A 20,922-nucleotide genomic window follows, 5' to 3' on the forward strand; every position below is an offset into this window, starting at 1 on the left:
AGTGACTTAGGTAGGCTGGAATTCCAAACTGAACTCAGTGTAAAGTCCAGAAGATTCACTTGAAGATGGGATGTTGTTCCTTGAACCTACATTGGACTTCTGGAACAGTGACACTGAGTGGAACTTTAAAGTGAAATGGAGAGATTTTGGCTAAAACTAGTCACCAACTATGAAAACACACTCAGCATACCTCAATAAACACATGTCTCTTTCACATTCATCTACTTCCACTGTTTCAGGAGAGGGCAAATTGTACACTTACATAAAGTGATTTATTTCATTGGTTTTACAGAGGTTTAGAATACAGCTTAATATGCTTTAAGATGATCATACAAGAGCTATCTGCTTGTGTATTTTTTTCAATTTACAAATTACAATACATTAATCTGGTTCTTTTTTTTTTCTTCAGTGTAAATGTACACATCAGGTATTCTCCGGCTGTTCTGTAGCAGCTTTGTGATCTGGCAAGTTTGAATGATGTGGTTGTAGTGCAGTATATAATGTGTGGAGAACATAACTGGGAACTTCACACCTTCGTGGTTGTATAAAACGTCTTTTAGAAAAAAAAAATCCTTATGACAATGACATGCCTGCTCCACAGGGCAGACACAGAACAAGGTAAAAACTGTCACTGACCAATGTTCCAGACAGAGAATAGCACAACTTTTTCTTTAAAAAAAAAACATACAAAAGGACTATAAGTTGCTATCAAGAATTTACATTTGTCATAAAACTCTAAAGTCAAAGCAGTATAACACATACTGCACTTTATCAAATACGCCTACAACAGTAATACAAAATATTTTCACCGCTGTTATACATAGTGTAAACTGTGTGCTAATAACAAATACTATTTTGAGTGAATGACTGTAAATACAGTTTGCTTTCTTGCTTTGAATGTCCTTACTATTAATTTACTGAGATGCTTTTCTCTTTTATTCTAAAAAGAAAAGCGTTAACAAGAATCCATTTGGTCTTTCTGTTCATTGGCAGAATTGGGCTTATTTTCCCGTCTTGAGAAAATCATATGTTCATTTTTTACACCCCTTCCGCAGTCACTGATGACAAACTCTTCATACCAGTCAGTTCTTTTCCTCTTCTATGTTTCAAAAGGGTCGAGTTGGAGATGCAGAGGCAACGTGGTCAAGTGTTCGTTCTTTGCTTGTTGGCGAAGTGTGATCTTTTTATGGGGTTTGCTTTGATGGTCTAGTCTCCTCGTTGGTTACTCTGGCTTAGAGTCTTTCTCTGTCTCTGTGTTTACGCAATAATTGGGTTGCTCTGAGGGTGAATAGCCAGGCAGACACACACATTTATAGGATCCATCAGTGTTGATGCATTTGGCATTCCGGCACAACGACATTTTGTCATTGAGCTCAGTACATTCATTAACATCTGAAATAAAGGAAATAAAATGAAGCACTGAGAGTTAGAAATATGCGATCCAGACTCAGAGAAGCTTGTGACAGCAATCTTTCCCTCAATGTCAACTAAACATTGACTTCAGGAAGAGGGATGGGGCATGCTCCTGCAAAGGTGCTGAGGTCGAGAGGGTTGAGGATTGACAGCTTCATATTTCTAGAAGTGAACATTGCCAATGTCCTGTCCTAGTCCAACCACATTGATGTCATGGCCAGGAAAGTTCATCAACGCCTTTACTTTCTTCGGGATGCTAAAGAAAAAATTGGCATGTCCCCTTTGACCATTGTCAATTTTTATCAATGCACCATAAAAAAAAATCCTATCTGGATGCATAATGGCTTGGTATGGCAACTACTCTGCCCTTGAACCTGCAGGGAGCTGTGGACACAGCTCAGCACATTACGGAAATCAGCCTCCCCTTCACAGACTTTGTCAACACTCCTCACTGCTTCAGCAGAGCAGCCAACATGATCAAAGACCCTATCCACCCCGGATATTCCCTCGTCTCCCCCTTCCACTGGGCAGAAGATGCAAAAGCCTAAAAACACATTCCAGGCTCAAGGATGTCTTTCATTTGCACTGTTATAAGACTACTGAAGGTTCCCTAGTGTAATAAGATGGACTCTTGGCCTCACAACCTCCCTCGTTATGACCTTGCACCTTATTATCTACCAGCACTGTACTTTCTTTGTAACTAACTGTAAGACTTTGCTCTGCACTCTGTTATTGCTTTACCTTGTACTACAACTCACTGTTATAATGCAATGTTGGATGCAAGACAAGTTTTTCACTCTACCTCAATACAAATCACAATAATGAACCAATTTGCCAGATTTCATTTGATAGCAAGATGCCAATTATTCAGTCACAGCAATAACTGAACAGTTTGACAAGAAAGCTGTTTTCACATTTGGCGGAAAAAATGCATCTACATTGCAAGAGCCTGGTAAATACAATTAAAACTTTCACTGGTTGAGGCCAGAAACGGGGGAGAGGGATTTTATCACTATCCTACACCACTGGTTTGGCAAGGTGAAACTAAAGCTTCTTCATATGATGCACAATATCCCATTAAAGTAAGTCACTGCTTTTACTGTTGAGTGTCTAGTTACGAAGAAAGTCAGTTTATTCTACTTCTCTGTACAACCACATGTTCTTCAACACTTTGTGCTAAGTGCACAAAATCAGAGAAGCCAAAGTTCATTTTCGCCTTACACAGACAACTACACTGGTGTTTCTTCATGCACCAATGCTGAGCTCAATTTCATCAACTTTGCCTCCAACTTCCACCCTGGCCTTAAATTCACTTGGTCCATTTGTAGCACCTCTCAGCCTTTCTTTGACCTCTTTGTCTCCATCTCTGGAGACAAACTGACATCTTTTATAAACCTGCCAATTCCCATGGCTATCTTGACTATACCCGTTCCCAGCCTGACTCCCGTTTCCAGGGTGAGGCTTTCCTTTCCAGGACATCACAGGTGTCTTCATCTTTCATAAATCGGGGCTTCCCTTCCTCCATGACTGATGCTGCCCTCACCCGTATCTCCATTTTTTGGACATCCATGCTCACCCTGCCTTCCTGCCACTTTAACAGGGACAGAGTTCTTCTCATCCTCATCTACCACCGCATGAGCTGCCGCATCCTGCACATTATTTTCCTCTCTCACCTCCATTCAGGTTCCCAAACAGTTCTAAGTAAAGCAACACTTCATCTGTAAAATCATTTGGGGTTGTCTACTGTATCTGCTGCTCCTGATGTGGCCTCCTCTGCACTGGTGAGACAGACATAAACTGGGGGGCCACTTAGTTGAGCACCTCTGCTCCATCTGCTATAAGCAGTATTTCCCAGTGGCTAACCTTTTTAATTCCTCTCCCCACTCCTATTCTGACATGTCAGTCCATGACCTCTTCTTCTGCCATGATGAGGCTACTCTCAGGTTGAAAGAGCAACACCTTATTTTCATCTAAGTAGCCTCCAGTCTGATGGTATGAACATCGATTTCTCCTTCCAGAAAAATTTTATTCTTTCCCCTTCTTCTAATCCACACTCTGACCTCTTACCTCTTTTCCTCACCTGCCAATCACCTGTCCCTGGTGGTCCTCCTCCTTCCTTTTCTCCCATAGTCCACTCCCCCTCCTATCAGATTCCTTTTTCTCCAGCCCTTTGTCTTCTCCACCTATCACCTCCCAGTTTCTTACTTCATCCTCCCCTCCTCTACCCACCTGGCTTCACCTATCGCCTTCTAGCTTGTCCTGCATCCCTACCCCCCACCTTCTTACTCTGGCATCTTCCCCCTTCCTTTCCAGTCCTGACAAAGCCTCTTGACCAACTGTCTATTCATTTACGCAGGTGCTGCCTGGCCTGCTGAGTTCCTCCAGTGTTTTGTGTGCTGACATGGGACGGTGCTTCAGGTTCAGCAGCTTCATTAGCTTACTTACCTCAGCCCATGATGTTGTGCCAAACTGAATCAGCTAATGAAGCTCATTAAACTTTCACAAGTACAGTTCAGCATCTGCACACAATGACCTTATTATCTGTTCTGTATAGACAAAACAGGGTAATGTCCCACTGTGACCTGGTTATGTCTGGAGCATTTTGTCCAAACCCAAGATGTAAAACCAACTTCAATGCATTGTAACACACATAAAAGTTGCTGGTGAACGCAGCAGGCCAGGCAGCATCTCTAGGAAGAGGCGCAGTCGACGTTTCAGGTCGAGACCCTTCGTCAGGACTAACTGAAGGAAGAGTGAGTAAGGGATTTGAAAGTTGGAGGGGGAGGGATGGAGCCAAGAGCTGGACAGGTGATAGGCAAAAGGGATATGAGAGGATCACGGGACAGGAGGTCCGGGAAGAAAGATGGGGGTGGGGGGGAGGACCCAGAGGATGGGCAAGGGGTATATTCAGAGGGACAGAGGGAGAAAAAGGAGAGTGAGAGAAAGAATGCGTGTATAAAAATAAGTAACGGATGGGATACGAGGGGGAGGTGGGGCATTAGCAGAAGTTAGAGAAGTCGATGTTCATGCCATCAGGTTGGAGGCTACCCAGACGGAATATAAGGTGTTGTTCCTCCAACCTGAGTGTGGCATCATCCTGCTGTGTTCACCAGCAACTTTTATGTGTATTGCTTGAATTTCCAGCATCTGCAGAATTCCTGTTCAATGCATTGTAACACTTAGCTGCTCCACTGGCTTGCTTATAAAGCAGTGGCAACTCGATGGGCCGAATGGGCTAATTCTGCTCTTATGTCTATGTCTTATAGTCTAAAGCACACAGGGAACTGATGGGATTTCTTTAATCAAATTATGCCCTTGTCTTCTTTAAGGTGCATGATCCACTCTACGTAATGCTCTTATAGTTCCATCATGCCACTGTCAGGAGTTGCTTTCTCCCGAATATGGTGAAATATTATCAAGTTAACAGATTGAATTGGCGAGAGACTGAACATTAGAATGGTTTTTGTATAAGCAGATAGATGGAAGGAACAAAACAATATTGGTGGCTGGCCTAATTAATGAGGTCAGAATCAATTTCAGGAGACAGGAGTTTGGAGAATTTGGAAAACAGAGGCAAACGTTTTAATTATCACGCTTTGGCCCTAACAGAGGCTACATTATAGGATGGTCTTCTCACGTATTGAGCAATAACTGCTCTACTTGTTACATCTGAACTTACCAACACATTCCAGCCTGGTTATGTCCAGCTGGTACCCATCGTAACAATCGCAAGTGTAGCCCTCCTGCACCCGGACACAACGCCCGTTCTCACAGCCATTCAGAATTCCACATTCCTCCGCTTGCAGCCCCTCGAAGCTCTCCAGTGGATCTAGAGGAAAGCGAACAAAATTGTGAGCTACGGCTGTAACTTCGCCGGCAGTCAGGAGTGCTGCGAGGCACTCTTGTGGACAAATCCATCAGGATCCTCAAGAGAAGTGGCTATTTTAGATGAGTTGCCGATTCATCGTGGATGGCAGAGTGGAGATATGTCTCTACCAAAGGAGATGTAAAGTGCTCCTTCCCTCTGCTAGCCTGCACCTGCTTAACCCCCAGTCATGGTCACGTGAAGCCATGGGAGCACTGGTGGATGGTCGAACGAGCAGCTGGTACACATCACAAGACCTGGTTATGCGACCACTGACACCGGGCAGATAATCTATGAATAGTATTGATAATGATTGGGGTCACCCATATTGTAAAGACACTGCCCAGAAAAAGGCAATAGAAAACCATTTCTGTAGAATTTGCCAAGAACAATCATGGCCATAGAACATGATTGCACACGTCATCCAACACAACACATGATGATAATAGTGATGATGCCTACTCATCTCTGGACAGATAGGCTGCCATGGTAACTGCACCCAACTATTTTGCCCAACCACTATCCACCTCCTCAAAATGACAGAAAGCTATAAGCTTTTCAGAATTTGTGCAGCTCGTTATTACATTGAGATTCTGATAATGTCGGCCCCATTGCACAAGTACCTTGACACTGTCCTTATTCTGTTCTTTACATCTCTCTGTTATCTCAAAACATGGTGATTCCGAAGTATGTTCACCTGTAGCTTCTATATTTGAAGTTGAGCCATGGAGCAATAAAATATTATTAAACAAAGTAAGAGCAATGAGTTTGGGGTAACATACTGGTATAGAGAGGAGATTAATAATGGACAGACAGCAGACAATAGGAATAAACAGTTAATCTTTAGGTCAGGAGACTATAACTAATGGAGTGCCTCAAGGATCGGTGTTGGGATCCTAAGTGTTCACAATCTACAGCCATAATCTGAATGAGGAAACTCAGTGTAATTCCTCCACAAATGTCACAAATCATGGTGACTTGGAGACCAGGAAGGAGACAGAGAGCTTAGTGACCTAGTGACAAGGCATCTTGACAACAACCTTTCCTTCAGAGTCAATATTTTCAGGAGGGTACATGCTCCTGTCCGCATCAACTGTGTGAGGTTAACAGGGATGAGAGCTTCAAGTTCTTAGAAGTGAACATCACCTGTTCTGGTCAAACCACGTTGACATCAGATTCAGATTCACATTTATTTTTCTCATCTAACTCAAACATAAAGTGAAATGCATTGTTTGTGTTAACAACCTTCACACCCAACGATGAGCTGGGGGCAGCCCACAAGTGTTGCTGCACATTCCAGTGGCAACATAGCATGCCCACCCACAATGTTCCACAGAACAGCACAAGCAACAACAGCAAAAAAAAAACAAGATAACAACAGCAAAACAAGCCCCTTTCCCACCCAGGCAGGCTTCCATCCTAGGACAGGCCATCTCTGGGCCTCCAGTCCTTGTCACTGGATTCTCAGACTCACAGACTTGGGACCTCACCCCAGGATACCAATCACTGGTTTGACCTTCGGGCCTCGACTTCCTGACTTGCACAGACCTCTGACCCCAGTGGCCTAGGCTTTCATGACTCCTTCAGACCTCCTACTTTGGTTTTTGACCTTCAGGCTTTAACCTTTGGCCTTGCCCTCTTGACCTTGCTGAGTTTGACCTTTGGGCTTCTACTCCAGTCTTGCACAGACCATGACTTTGGGCCTGTACTCACTGGAATTTAGAAGAATGTGTGGGGATCTCATTGAAACCTACCGAATGTTGAAAGGACTAGATAGGGTTGATATGGAGAGGATGTTTCCAATGGTAAGGGTATTCAGACTGCCGGCTGGTGGCGCAGTGACATCAGCGCCAGACTCCGGAGCGAAGGTTCCCAAGTTCGAATCCAGTTGGGCCGCTCCCGGGCAATCTTTCCATTAGTGCCGGGTTGAGTGTCGAGCTCACAACTTGGCCTCGTAAAAGAAAAACTGCGCTGTGAGAAGGATGTGGGGAAACACTCACAGAATCTTTTCTCCAAGGCAACTACTTGAAAGAGTGGTCACCGAGGCTCTGGCAGAGTATGGCACACAAAAAAAATTCAGAACCAGAGACACAGCCTCAAAATTGAGGGGTGACCTTTTAGAACAGAGATAAGGAGGAATTTTTTCACCAGACAGTAGTGAATCTGTTGAATGCTCTGCCACAGACTATGGTGGAGGCCAAGTTTGTGGGTACATTTAAGGTGGAAGTTGATAGGGGGTGGAGAGCCACTGGTCCTCGTGACTCCATTATTATTGTGTTTATTTTGCTCTGCTTTAAACTTGTGTCCCAGAAAGGACATTAAACAATCTTGAATATTGAATCTTGATACAATCCTGAGCAGTCTCAGACACAGCAAGCTTTTCTCTCTTGCCTTGTTTCATTGAAGTAAACCTAATCTTTGGCAATGAAATACCATCTTGGTGGCAGATATGTGGGCACAGGGAGCCAGATCACAGCTGGTCGATTTCAGCGGTGTAACTGCAGCAGTGGAAGCCATCTATTGGAGACGGGCTAAGAACTCGGAATGATTTGCTCCCTTCCAGGCACTAATGTAAGGAAAACTGGCACAAGTGAGTGAATTGCTAATAAAAACACAAGGCAGCATTGAAGCTAACAGCTGTAACATCACCCTCCCTCTGTCCCACTCTTGGCTTCTTCCTGCTCTAACAATAACAATATTCATTCCAAAAGGAAGCAATTTTTTCAAACTATGAAATACGATTTTTATTATGTTCCTGAGTGAATTTAATTCATAGCAGTAAATTTATCTATATTACATGACCACGTATGGTTATAATTTAACTACCTCAGATTTATCCTCCTTTGATGGTAATAAACATACAATACAGTGCAATCCTATCTGCCTCTGAAATACAATTTAACTGACTATATTGAGATGAATTTGAGAAACACAGTACAGCGTACTTCTTCTACCTCCAGGGCAGTATATTGGGATTGAGGATGACTTGCTTTTCCTCCAGTTCTGTGGCATTTGAGGTGGTCAAAAAGCCCAATGTGGGCTCCAGAGAACGTCATAAATGGGAAAGAGGGTGTCTCATGAGGTGGCTGATTAGACAGGTTGTTGAGGAAGTTGTGTGCTTATTTGGCCTCCCTGTGGAAATTTAAGGCCCTCTCTGCCTTTCCAGGTGATTTTTTTCTTCCACATTCAGCAGCCCTGAGGCTGAGATTTCCATGAATCAGTGAGGACGTTATGTATTTCTCAAAAATTCCAGGAACTCTGGGCATAAGATTCAAGCAAGCATAACTCACACACAATGGTCTCGGGATGCGGTAGTGGGCAAACTCACTCATGTAACCTCAGCAATTCAAACACAGGAAAGAAGTTGACTTAATACCGTCAACCATTCTGTTCACAGTTAAGATGGAGCCAGAATATGTCTGTTTTGAGGTTAGTGCAGAAAGTCAGAACCGATTCTGAGTGAGGGGAACAATAGCCCCAATTTTGTGGAGATAATGCTCATCGAGTAATACTGTTTATTGCTCTATGGATGCTGCCTGACCAGCTATTTGCAGGTGTTACTATCCTCACTCTCCAAGAGGACAGAAGGAGGTGACCCCTGATATTCCTTGATCCTGATATCGGAAATGATTGATTAATCAGATTCTGTACAGGAAGTAATCCGAAGAAAGAACACACACGGATATCGTGAAACAGAAAGTACTGGAAGTACAAATCATGCACAGAAAATACTGGCAACATAATCAACCGGTCAACATTAACTGTGGAGAAAGAGCGTTAATATTTCAGGGCAATACTCTTTCATTCAATGAAATTTCATCGTCCTGAAACATTAACTCTGCTCCCTCTTTTCGGGGCCTGATGGGATTTACCTCAGGTTATTGAAGGAGGCAAGAGATGAGATTGCTGTGCCCTTGACCAGTATCTTTGTGTCCTGTCTATCCACAGGCCAGGTCCCAGAGGACTATAGAGTGGCTGATGTTGTACCACTAAGAAAGGAACAAGGGAAAATCCTGGGAACTACAGACCACGGAGTCTCACTTCAGTTATTGGGAAACGGCTGGAGAAAATTCTTAGGGATAGGATATATGAGCATTTGGAAGCCCATGGCTTAATTAGGGAGAGCCAACATGGCTTTGTTCATGGTAGGTCGTGCTTTACTAACTTGACTATTTTGACAAGGTGAAAAGAGAGATTGATGAGGTTAGGGCAGTGGATGTTGTCTACATGGATTTTAGTAAGGCGTTTGATGAAGTCCCTCATGGGGGACTAATCCAGAAGGTTAAGGTACTTGGGCTCCGCGGCGAATTGGCTGTTTGGATTCAGAACTGGCTTGCGCATAGAAGACTGTGCTGGGACCTCTGCTGTTTGTAATGTATATAAATGACCTGGATGAAAATGTAGATGGGTGGGTTAGTAAATTTGTAGCCGAGACTGGCGGAGTTGTAGATAGTGTAGAAGACTGGCAAAGAATACAGCATGATATAGATCAGTGGCAGATATGGGCAGAGAAATGGCAGATGGAACTTAACCCAGATAGATGTGAGGCGTTGCACCTCAGAAGGGCAAATACAAGGAGACAATACACTATTAAGGGCAAGGTCCTTAACAGTGTCGCTGAGCAGAGAGATCTTGGAATCCAAATTCACAGCTCCTTGAAAGTGGCTGCACAGATCGATAGGGTAGTTAAGAAGGTTTACGGAGTCCTTGCTTTTATTAGTCGAGGCAATGGGTTCAAACATCAGTAGGTTATGTTACAACTTCATAAAACTCTGGTTAGGCCACATCCGGAGTATTGTGTACATTTCTGGTTGCCTCTCTATAGGAAGGACGGTGAGGCTTTGGAAAGAATGCAGAACAGGTTCACCAGGATGGGGCCTGGTTTAGAGGGCATGTGCTATTGGGTTGTCTTCTCTGGAGCATTAGAGGCTGAGGGGAGATCTGATAGAGGTTCACAAGATTATGAGAAGCCTAGATAGAGTGGACAGAGAATATCTGTTTCCTGGAGTTAGAGTGTGTAATACCAGAGGGCATGTATTGAAGGCCAGAGGGGGTAGGTTCAAGAGGGATGTGAGGGGTAATATTTTACTCAGAGTTGTGGATGCCTGGAATGTACTGCCTGGCAAATTCATTTGAGGTTTTTAAGAGATGTTTGGATAGGTAGATGGATGTAAGGAAGATGGAGGGATATCGTCATGGTGTAGGATTAGGGTTTGGATATTTTTAATTTGCTTTTTAGCTGGTTCAGTGAATGGCCCATCCTGTACTGTACTCACCTTGTTTCTATAACTTGAGCTAAATGATTATGCTTTGTTTTGTCAGGTTGAATTTGACAAGTCAACTTGACAGAAGTTGTCAAGGATTGGAGTGCACCAATAAAGCAAATGCTTTTGACATCACACGAAGGGCCGAGATGGCCTGCTTCCGTGCTGTAGTTGTTATATGGTTATATGTTATACCTCCAGAAAATAAGAAATAGACCTGCATGTGACCACCAGATGGCACTGGCTACCTGTGTAATGACACATCATCATTACTACATCTCCCAACTCTTCAGTCTTGGCTCAATTCTTGTTTCCCAAGATAAAGTGAAACATTAATTGAAATTTCTCATCTGCCTACATGTCAAGCCCGACATTTTACAGAATATACTGTATTGTCACTTTGCATGCAAATTAGAATAGAAATCGTGGACTTAAATCATCACGTTAATGGTCTGGCTTAAGCTGAGAGGGGGGCCAGGTGCTGGGTTAACAGCGGCTGGAACTGAGGATCCTGGGCCTTTGGCAATCCTTCGTTTGTAGAAGGATGAAAAGCAATTCGTAGAAATGCAGCAGGAAGAAAAGGGAAGGTTAGGTTACAGTTCCAGGAGAGACCATCCACGTTGCTGGGTTATCTCCCACCTCCAGAAACGTGACCAACATTCTTTTTTTCCAGGGACTGGATAGAAAGCTGTGTAATTCTCTTTATAAGACTGTCCATATTCACAAGTATTTGTGCTCAAAACAAATACCAAATGAAGTTCTGTTTATTTTAATAAGACTGAAGTCATCTACAACTTGGTTACTCATGAAATTATAAAATGATATCAGGGCTTGGTTGTGAAGGCAAAGCGAGGAGGTGGTACTGAGTTGCTAATTTTTATTGGATATATAAAATCATTTTTCACATGATTTTCCATTCCCATTATTTGTCAACTACCATACAAATAGGCAGAGCCTTTTAAATGTTGAGTAAAAAAATAGACATTAAGTTAGCCAAAACACGTTCAAATGTCAGTCATATTAAATCCCAAACATGAGAACATCTGGAGATGCCGGAAATCCAGAGCAACACACACAGAACGCTGGAGGAACTCAGCAGGTCAGGCAGCATCTATTCAAAAGAACAAACAGTCGACGTTTCGGGCTGAGACCCTTTGTCAGGACTGGAAAGGAAGGGGGAAGAGTCAGAATAGAAGTGTGGGGGGGAGGGGAAAAGGCTAGCTGGAAGGTGAAGGGTGAAGCAGGTGAGTTGGGGAAGGTCAAGGACTGGAGAAGAAAGGATCTGATAGGAGAGAAGAGTGGACAGTAGGAGATAGGGAAGGAGGAGGGGACACAGTGGGAAGTAATAGACAGGTGGGAAGAAGTAAAAGGTTGGAGTGGGAACTGGGGGGAGGTGGTGGAGGAACTTGTTCACCAGGAAAAATCAACATTCATGCCACCAGCTTAGAGGAGACAGAGGCAGAATATAAGGTGTTGCTCTTCCACCATGATTTCGTTTGTTGGATCAACATGACGGAACTGGAATGGGAATCAGAATTAAAATTTTTGGCCACTGGGACGTCCTGCTTGGACAGTGCAGAGGTGCAATCCCATATTTCTTCAACAGATTTATGTGTGTTTTCCTTCATCAATCGAAAAGTAGTGATTGACATTCACTGCCTGGACTTTCCAGAGTAATTCTGGAGGTTAGGCCTCTCACCTGGGATAGGGAACTTGAGGGGAAAATTCTCGCAGTTGCTCGGCAAACCCATTTGTCTGTTTTACACCCAACACTGAGAATGAATGCGCTAGTGACATCTATGTTGATTTAGGTATTTCCCACTCTGTCACCAGCCACCCAACAAACACAAACACGAACACAGATTAAATGAATTTCTTCCCATGGAAGCAGGTGGAAGCTATCAGACAAGTACAGTGTCCCATATTTCATCTGCCGTACACATCATTCATCACCAACAAGCTGTGCAGATGGATGTAGCCACCTTGTGGTAAAAAGCTGCTGTAGAATACAAAGTTTAAACCTGGTAGCTTTTGTAAAAGCAAGACACTTCTAGCACAGACAGCTTGGTTTTGTTTGTTGGACCTTAATCTGGACTTGAATCATCTCACCACACAACCCTCCTCACTCCTCATTAGCCTCTGAGCTGCAGCGGGCATCTTGTTGCTCAGAGCACTTGCAGTGCTCACAGCAACACTTCCCAAAACAAGACCTTAAGATATAGGAGCAGAATTAGGCCATTTGGCCCATCGAGTCAGCTCTGCCATTTCATCACGGCTGATTCATTTTCCCTCTCAGCCCTAATCTCTTGTCCCCTCTTCGTATCCCTGCATGCCCTCACTAATCAAGAACCTATCAACCTCCCCCTTAGATATACCCAATGACTTGGCTTCCGCAGTCATCTGTGGCTACAAATTCCACAGGTTCACCGGTCTCTGGCTAAAGACATTCCTCTTCATCTCCACTGTAAAAGGACGTCCCTCTATTCTGAGGCTGTGTCCTCTGGTCTTAGACTCTCCCACAATAGGAAACATCCTCTCCATATCCACTCGATCAAGGCCTTTCACCACTCGATTGGTCACAGTGAGGTCACCCCTCATTCTTCTGAATTCCAGTGAGTAGAGGCCTAGTGCCATCAAACGCTTTCCATATGACAAGCATTTCAATCCCAGAATTATTTTTATGGATCTCCTTTAAACCCTCCCCAACGTCAGCGCATCCTTTCTTAGCTAAGGGGCCTGTGCATGTGCACACTTCCGCAAGGAAGTTTGGAGTGTGCTAGAGTCAGGTGACAGTGCACGTGACATCTTATTCTGCCCCCTCCTCTCCCCACCAACACCAAAAGCATTCAATGAATATACTGAACTGAAGGGCGGGTTACACTTCACGAGATCTACCCCAGCCATGTCTCCTTCAGCAGTTATCTAAATGGAGTCGGAGAGTCAAACAGCATGGAAACAGAGCTTTTAGCCCAGTGCCTACCCTTCCACGTTCATCCCATTCACTCACTGCACATTTACTTCAACAGTCCGCCCACCACACACCTACACACTGGGGGCAATTCACAGTGGAGAACTAACCTACCAACCAGCATATCTTTGAGATCTGGGAGCGAAGCAGGGCACCTGGACGAAACCAATATGTTCAGAGAGAGAACGTGCAAGCCCTATTCTGACAGCACTGCAGGTCAGGGTTGAGCACTGTGAGGCCATGTCCCTACTAGAAACTGCTATCCTTTCCAACTGAGTCACTGTCCATCATTGAACAGAGAAGTAAAAGCAAGTATTTTCACTTTATTTAATGAATATTAACATTTTAAGTAACTTATCCCTATTAAATGAAACTAATTTATTACTTTTACCTTTTTAAAATAAATTGTATTTTTTTTTATTTGTTTCAAAGTGCATTTAAATCACCAGCATTTAAATTAGGCTCTCAGGTTATCTTTTCCCAGAGTGGGTCCTGCCTCCTGTGCTTCCTGCATAGAGGGGTTCCCTCGATCCTCATTCCACATTATGGACCTCAGGATCTGAGCTGGACTCACCCACAATTCCCACCTCATCCTCGGGCTGCACGAGGAGATCTACTACATGGTTCTGGTCTTTAAACCGTCTTCTTTCGCAGCAGTACTGTTCACGTGAAGATTGGAAAAATATTTGCATTTAAAAGTAGTGGGCCAAGACATCAATAAGGAAGGAAGAAATATTAGTTGTCATCAATCTGGCACACCTAATAACGCCTAATGATCAAAACTCCCAGACTATCCAATGGTATTTTCTTAATGCTTGGACACAATCATAATTCACTTTTATTATTGATGTTGTGCAGTAATATTTCAGCAAACCTCTGTGAACTTAGAGGAAGTGCTGGAACTGGGGCCCAGTGAATAGAGAGCACAAGTAGGAACCAGTAGCTAGTGAGTGGAAAGCCAATGCATTAATAGGAGCCCTGATGAATGGATATTTCTTTCATCACCATGAGAGCCATTGCTCATTAGCAGAATTTCCAAATGATCACATAAAAGATTAAATGACTAATATTTCTACTTTCCTTGGCCCACTATTGTTGACGGCAGATATTTTTCCAATCTTCATTTGAACATATGAATCAGACCAGTTGTAAGCCACTTTGAGCACGCCACACCATTTAGTATGATCCTGGCTGATCTGATTTTGCCTTCAATTCCATGTTCCTGTCCACCGAGTGTAACCTCTCACCCCTTTGCTAGAGTTTGGAAGAGTGAGAAATGCCTTGATTAAAACATATAAGCGTGGCTTTTAAGACAACATGGATGGGAGAGAAATTTTCCTCTTATGCATGAACCTAAGACTGGGGATAACTGTTTAAAAATAAGGGATACTCCTTTAAAACAGATGAGGAAGTCATGGGTTTTTGGAACTCTTCCCTAAAGCGCGGTGGAAGCAGAGTGGATGGATATTTTTAAGACCGATGTAGACAGATTCTTGGGAAGAATAATGCTCACTGAGATTCGAACCTGAACTCAGAATTTTTACATTGCCTTGCCAATCCTATCACATGCACATTCAATGTATTTACACAGCATCACAAGAGCCACTGTCCTTGATCTTACTCTGCAACAGAACTGGCCTCAAGATCTCATTATTCTTTCCTTAACTCTAGACCTTAAGTTATTTTAAATTCAATTTAGACATTTGCTGTGCCTTCTTTTCCAAAGTAAAACAGAATAAAGTTATCTCCAGTGTGAGAAGAATTCAACTTACAGCCTTCTTCTACAAAAAGCGGAAGATGTTCTGTTAGTGGCTTCTCCGAGTCAAACTCGGGTGCAGAAATGGAATAGTCAGGCTGGAAAGGCTTCAATGCATCTTGGCCGTATTCACGCCATCTCCCATGAACAGGGAGGTTACAGAGGTGGGCATAGTCATCTGCAGTAAAGAATAAAAACACTGTCAGAATAATCCAAAAGCAAATCACTGCAGATACAGGGGACATAATAATAATAACAATAAGGCAACATAACCGTATTCTTTTGGCATAATATCTTTGTCCGAAACCACTCTGAAAAATTTACAATGAAAAATATAACTGAAATGACACATTTTAGAAAACATTATGTACATTCAAATGCGCTTAGATTAACATTGCCTAGGGCAGAGAAAGAAGAGGAATAACAGACATAAAACATCTACACAACAGTCAGATAAAACTTCTAAGGATATATTTTCATCAACGAAAACAGGATTCAGCACTCCATGTGAACAGATGCAATTCTGCTAAGAACACAGCACTAAACTTAAATGAAAGCACAACCCAGAAGATTGAAATAATTATCACTATAGAAGAAAGAGTCTACTAATGGAAGATCGTGACCCTCCATGGAAGACATTCCCATGATCTGAGCAGACTAGATGTTGACAAGGAAGTGTCAAATGCCTGGCTCAGAGTTGGAGACCTCTTTCCAGAAACAGAAGAGTCCCTTGTGGCAATACAGGACTAGGTGGTTAACATAAAAATATATCAAAAATACATAATAAAAGACCAACAAATTTCAAGACAATAAATGCATAGAATTCCAAGAGTAACTAGAAACAATCCAGCACTTTACAAGATGCTGCAGCAGGTTAACTCAATCTGATTACTTACACAGGCACAATCAAGTGGCAAACATCCTTGCCAAAATCTTGCCCTTAAAATACAAACTCATAAAAATTCATACCTTATTATAAATACAAGCCAGATCTAGTTTTAGAGTCAGAGTCCTACAAGTTATATTACCGATTAGATAATCCATAATTACCGTCTGGATATAATAATAATACAGGATAAATAAGCAAGATCAACTTATTAAATATATATAGCTATTCCAAACACACATAACATACAGAAACCATTAAGTGAAAATCATTAGAAATATGCTGAATTAAAAGAGGAAATTGAAAGACTTTGGGACATGAACAGAGTACATATTGTCCCAATGATAAAATCTACAACTGGTATCATCCCAAATTCACTACACAATTGCATTAAATAGTTAGGACTACACAGCAATATCTCTGTAAATCTCCAGAAAGCCACAACACTAAACACCACTAGAATAGTTCAAAGGTTCCTAGCATCTGAGAAATGAGTGTGCTTGGCTATGCCCTTACCCCAGGTTTTTCCAGCTTGAGCTGAGGAAAAAAAATAATAATTAGACTTAGTTTAGGCTGGCATTGATGCAGCACTGACACTGGAGGTAGCAGATTGGTGAGCTGAAAACCGTAATTAATAGAAGCCTTCAAATATAAATTGCCCAAAGCTGAAGTTTCTAAATTGAAAACAAAAAGTGAAGAGTTCACAGAGAAGTCAACATTTTCAGAATAGCTGCTGCGCATGTACTGTGTGTATTAGAAAGTGCTAGGGCCTAAATCAAAATGCCATTCTGAACAGAGTCCTAATGTTATGTGTCATTTTAAAGGAAAATGATAGAATTATATTATTTTAATATAATAAAATATAATTTACTAATAATAGATATATAAATATTGATCTGGCATCAGTTGGCATTTGAGTCTCAAATTCCCATCACCCTTTATGGATAGATTTCTTTCCAAAAATTGGCTATGACATTGATAGTGAGGAGCAAAGGTAAAAATAGTCTGGTCAGTTAAGCAGAAAAAAATGACAAATGGAATTTAATCCTCAGTAGCTAAAGGACTTGAGAATATACAAGTGGTTTTAGCAGTTGTGGGGGTGTGATTAGTCCAGGGGGAGTTAAATAAATTGGGGATCAAAAAACGCAGTATAAATTTAAATTAACTAGGAGGATGATTTAAGCAGATATTTTCAATGTTTCTATAGCGAGGTACATGGAGCTTAGTAAAATAGAGGGCTATAGGTAAGCCTAGTAATTTCTAAGGTAGGGACATGTTCAGCACAGCTTTGTGGGCCGAAGGGCCTGTATTGTGCTGTAGGTTTTCTATGTTTCTATTTTTCTAAAAGGTTTGCACCCAACAGTAAGCTAGAGTTTGGAACTCACTGCTTGAAATAGTGGGAGAAGCACTCATATATATAAAAACGTGGATGTTTACTAGGTTGAATTAAGCTGGAGGACTTTGTCTCAATCCAGTGGTCTCCTGTATGTAAACTTGCAATGATCCCAAGCTTTCTGCAAGGCTTGATTCTTAATTGTTAGATTACATGTAAGATTTCTGGTTTGCTTTTATGCCAGAGACGTGATTTTCTCAGGTTTGTCTTGTGACACGTCCATCACCCAAATATCCTGAATAGTCTCTTCAGCATTTTCCAGAAAGCTTAAACCCAGGCAGCAACCATTAACCCTGTGAACCTACTTCCATGTCAAATCGAGGCTGCTAAGCAGATGCATGGAATTGATTGAAAGCAAGGAAAAAAACAGAGAACAAAAACCCGAGGTGAATAAAGGAAAAGTTTCAAAATGGAAGAGATTGACATATTGGCAGTACACACACATTAAAGATAAATAAACCAACTCGTTCCCCCTCAACATGAAATTAGTCATCGTGATGAAATACTCTCCACTAGTCCGGATGAATAGACCTTCTCAGGAGCTTAGTATCATTCAGGATAAAGCAGTTCTCTTTAGACCGGCATCCTTCCCAGTCCTGGAAATTGCTCGTAGGTTCACAGAGTCATTGCCTTCATCACTAGCCCTCTCCAGCCATTGCACAAAGGGCAGAGCAGTCTACCTGTCTAGGCTTCTTCATTGCAGCTCCAGACCTGTGCCTTATACCACTCGGTGCTTCAACAATTTCAGTCACAGAGTAATACAATTGCTCAAAGTTGCACACTATCTTGACTTGGAAATATATTGTTGGTTCTTTGTCATCGCTGGGTTTGAATCCCGGAACTGCCCGCCCAACAGCGCCCAGATGGCATCTTCATTGAAAGGACTGCGACAGTTCAAGAAGTTAGCTCGCCACCACTTTTGCAAGGGCACCTTGGATTAAGAATAAACACTGGTTTTGGCAGCGATGCCCGGATCCCATGAGAGGATTAAAACGTGAAGTAATTCAAAGATTGCGGATTGTCATACACTGCTACATTCATGAGAAATAAGAACAGCAGTGGATTTTAGAAGACAGCACGTACAAGCTGGCATTATAAATACGCTGTCTGTGCTAAGCTCATTATCACCTGTGAGTCATATGATTTTACAAGAGCAAGAGCACCAACCTACCCAGCTACTATTCATATATGTCTTTCATGCTCCCTCCAGGATTACAGTGTTACTTGACTTTCACCAACCTTAATTCAGTTCTAACTTATTTACTAACACTGCTCCCCGCTGACAAGAATACTAGAAACACTCAGCAAGCCAGGCAACCAGTCAATTTCTGAAAGAGAAGAAACCCGTTGTGACGAAGGGTCAGCAAACTCACGCATGAACTTTCGATTCCTATTGTGCAAGTGCCACCTGGCCCACTGAGCAGTAGTATCCTCTCTCCTCAACTCCCAGGTGAAAGAGGTTCTGTCGTATGCTCATGTTGCTCTTATTTTGCAGGGAAGTAAGGTTGAACGAGAAAATAACCTGAAGCCTACAAGTCTTTCCTTTCTCCAGCTTTCAGTTTTGGTCATGTAGAAGCTAGAAAAACTCGTTAAATTTTGAGGGGTGGCTATATCTACAAAACTGCCCTAGTACACAACGTCAGCATTAATTCTGTTGCAATGCAGGTGAAATCTCTCGTTTGGCACACGTTGTTTTCCAATGACTGTAGGAGAAGACTTAGTTCACAATCGTGTGGCATGGAATAATCAGTAGGGGGCAGTTGGAGTGCACACTCTGAAATCTGTACACACGTGGCAACTTTCAATTACACTTCCTATGTGTAGGAACTTGCCTGCTCACCACCCTAATCAAGAGCGAATGTTCCACGATGTTGGATATTATTACACAATGAAGTTTCTATATCAAATGGAAAATAACTTCTAGCAAGAACTGAAAGAAATAAGACAAAAGACTCATCTTTCCTATCTTAGCTAAGGTGTGCACAGAGTTTTGAGCTTGACAGGGGCATTGCAACAGCACCTGAGATACAGCTGACTCAGCAGGTTTCCCAACCCTTATCTGCGGGGGGTGAGATCAGACACGTTACATCACAACTGGATAACCTAGTGGACAATGAGCTCCCTCCAATCATACTTGCCACAACCCGCTCCATGTCTGCACCAAAGCTACGAAAGCCATTCTCTGTGGCATGATGCTCCTCAGAAACGAACGGATTGTGGAAAACTGCAGCTCTGATTCATCTGACCGTGGATCCTTGGCCTATCGCCTTGAGCAGCCCATTCTCCCACAAACCCCCATCAGGAGTCTTCCACCAGCAACTAAAATTCTCAAGGCATCCACCATGCAGACACTGAGCATGACCCATGCCAGAATCTGGCACCCTTCATCAACTCTGCTGTGGGACTTTATTCTTACAGACAACTGGACCTCCTCATATTTCAGACCTTGTTAAAACCTGGATTTTTGACTCACTATTTTAATATACTCATCGAACATGGGAGCCACGGAGCCGGATATTATTTAACCTAAGACTGACTGACCTGAACCATCAGTAACTTGACTGGTAACTTCAAGGGGCAATTAAGGGTCAACAATATTGGTCTTAGAACAGAAATCACATTCATACAATTATCTAATTATCACTGACTCCAGGCATCTAAGTTTTTTTAAACCTCAATTTATATCTCAAGCTCTGTAATGTAGAATTTTTATAGTGTGAAGTGCAGCTCAATTGGAACCATTTTTGTCTCTAGTTAAGTCCATAAGACATAGGAGCAGATTTTGAACCTTCCTCCCACTGCATTTGCTCTGCCATTCCATTATAACTGATCCATTACCCCCTCTCCTGCCTTCTCACCATAGCCTGTGACACCCTTACTCATCACGAACCCATCAACCTCCGCTATAAATATACCGTAACCAATGACTTGGCCTCCAAAGACATCTGTGGCAATGAATTCCACAGATTCAACATAGTTCCCCCTTATCTCTTCTAAGTAACGTCCCTCTATTCTGAGGCTGTGCCCTTTGGTCCAAGACACCCTCACTATGGGAAACGCCCTCACCACATCCACTCTATCTTGGCTTTTCAGAATACACTAGGTTTCAATGAGATACCCCCTCATTCTTCCAAACTGCAGTGAGTACAGGCCCAGAGTTATCAAATGCTCCTCATATGTTAACCCTTTCATTCCTGGAATAATTCTCGTGAACCTTCTCTGCACTATCCCCAATGCTACCATATATTTTCTCAGGTAGGGGGCACAAAACTGCTCACAATACTCCAAGTGTGGTCTGACCAATGTCTTATAAAGCATCAGCATTACATCCTTGCCTTTATATACTAGTCTTCTTGAAATGAATGCTAACATTTACC

The 20,922-nt window shown here is 42.5% G+C and overlaps 1 protein-coding gene across 6 annotated transcripts in view; it reads right to left on the minus strand.

The window, feature by feature from the left end:
* Window positions 1–235: 235 nt before the first annotated feature.
* ltbp1 (latent transforming growth factor beta binding protein 1) overlaps window positions 236–20,922 on the minus strand; it is a 463,174-nt gene continuing 442,487 nt past the window's right edge. For 3 of the 6 annotated variants that reach the window (XM_063055535.1, XM_063055537.1, XM_063055538.1), the window contains 3 exons: window positions 15,283–15,444; window positions 5,093–5,242; window positions 240–1,392 (listed from right to left, as the gene is read on the minus strand). In XM_063055535.1, coding sequence (XP_062911605.1) covers window positions 1,223–1,392; window positions 5,093–5,242; window positions 15,283–15,444 — 482 coding nt within the window. In that variant the 3' untranslated portion in view covers window positions 240–1,222. Of the gene's footprint in view, window positions 1,393–5,092; window positions 5,243–15,282; window positions 15,445–20,922 lie in introns of all 6 variants that reach the window. The other 3 variants (XM_063055536.1, XM_063055534.1, XM_063055533.1) reach the window with 2 other exon arrangements.

The sequence above is a fragment of the Mobula hypostoma genome, chromosome 8 (assembly GCF_963921235.1).
Source record: "Mobula hypostoma chromosome 8, sMobHyp1.1, whole genome shotgun sequence".
NCBI classification, from domain to species: Eukaryota; Metazoa; Chordata; class Chondrichthyes; order Myliobatiformes; family Myliobatidae; genus Mobula; species Mobula hypostoma.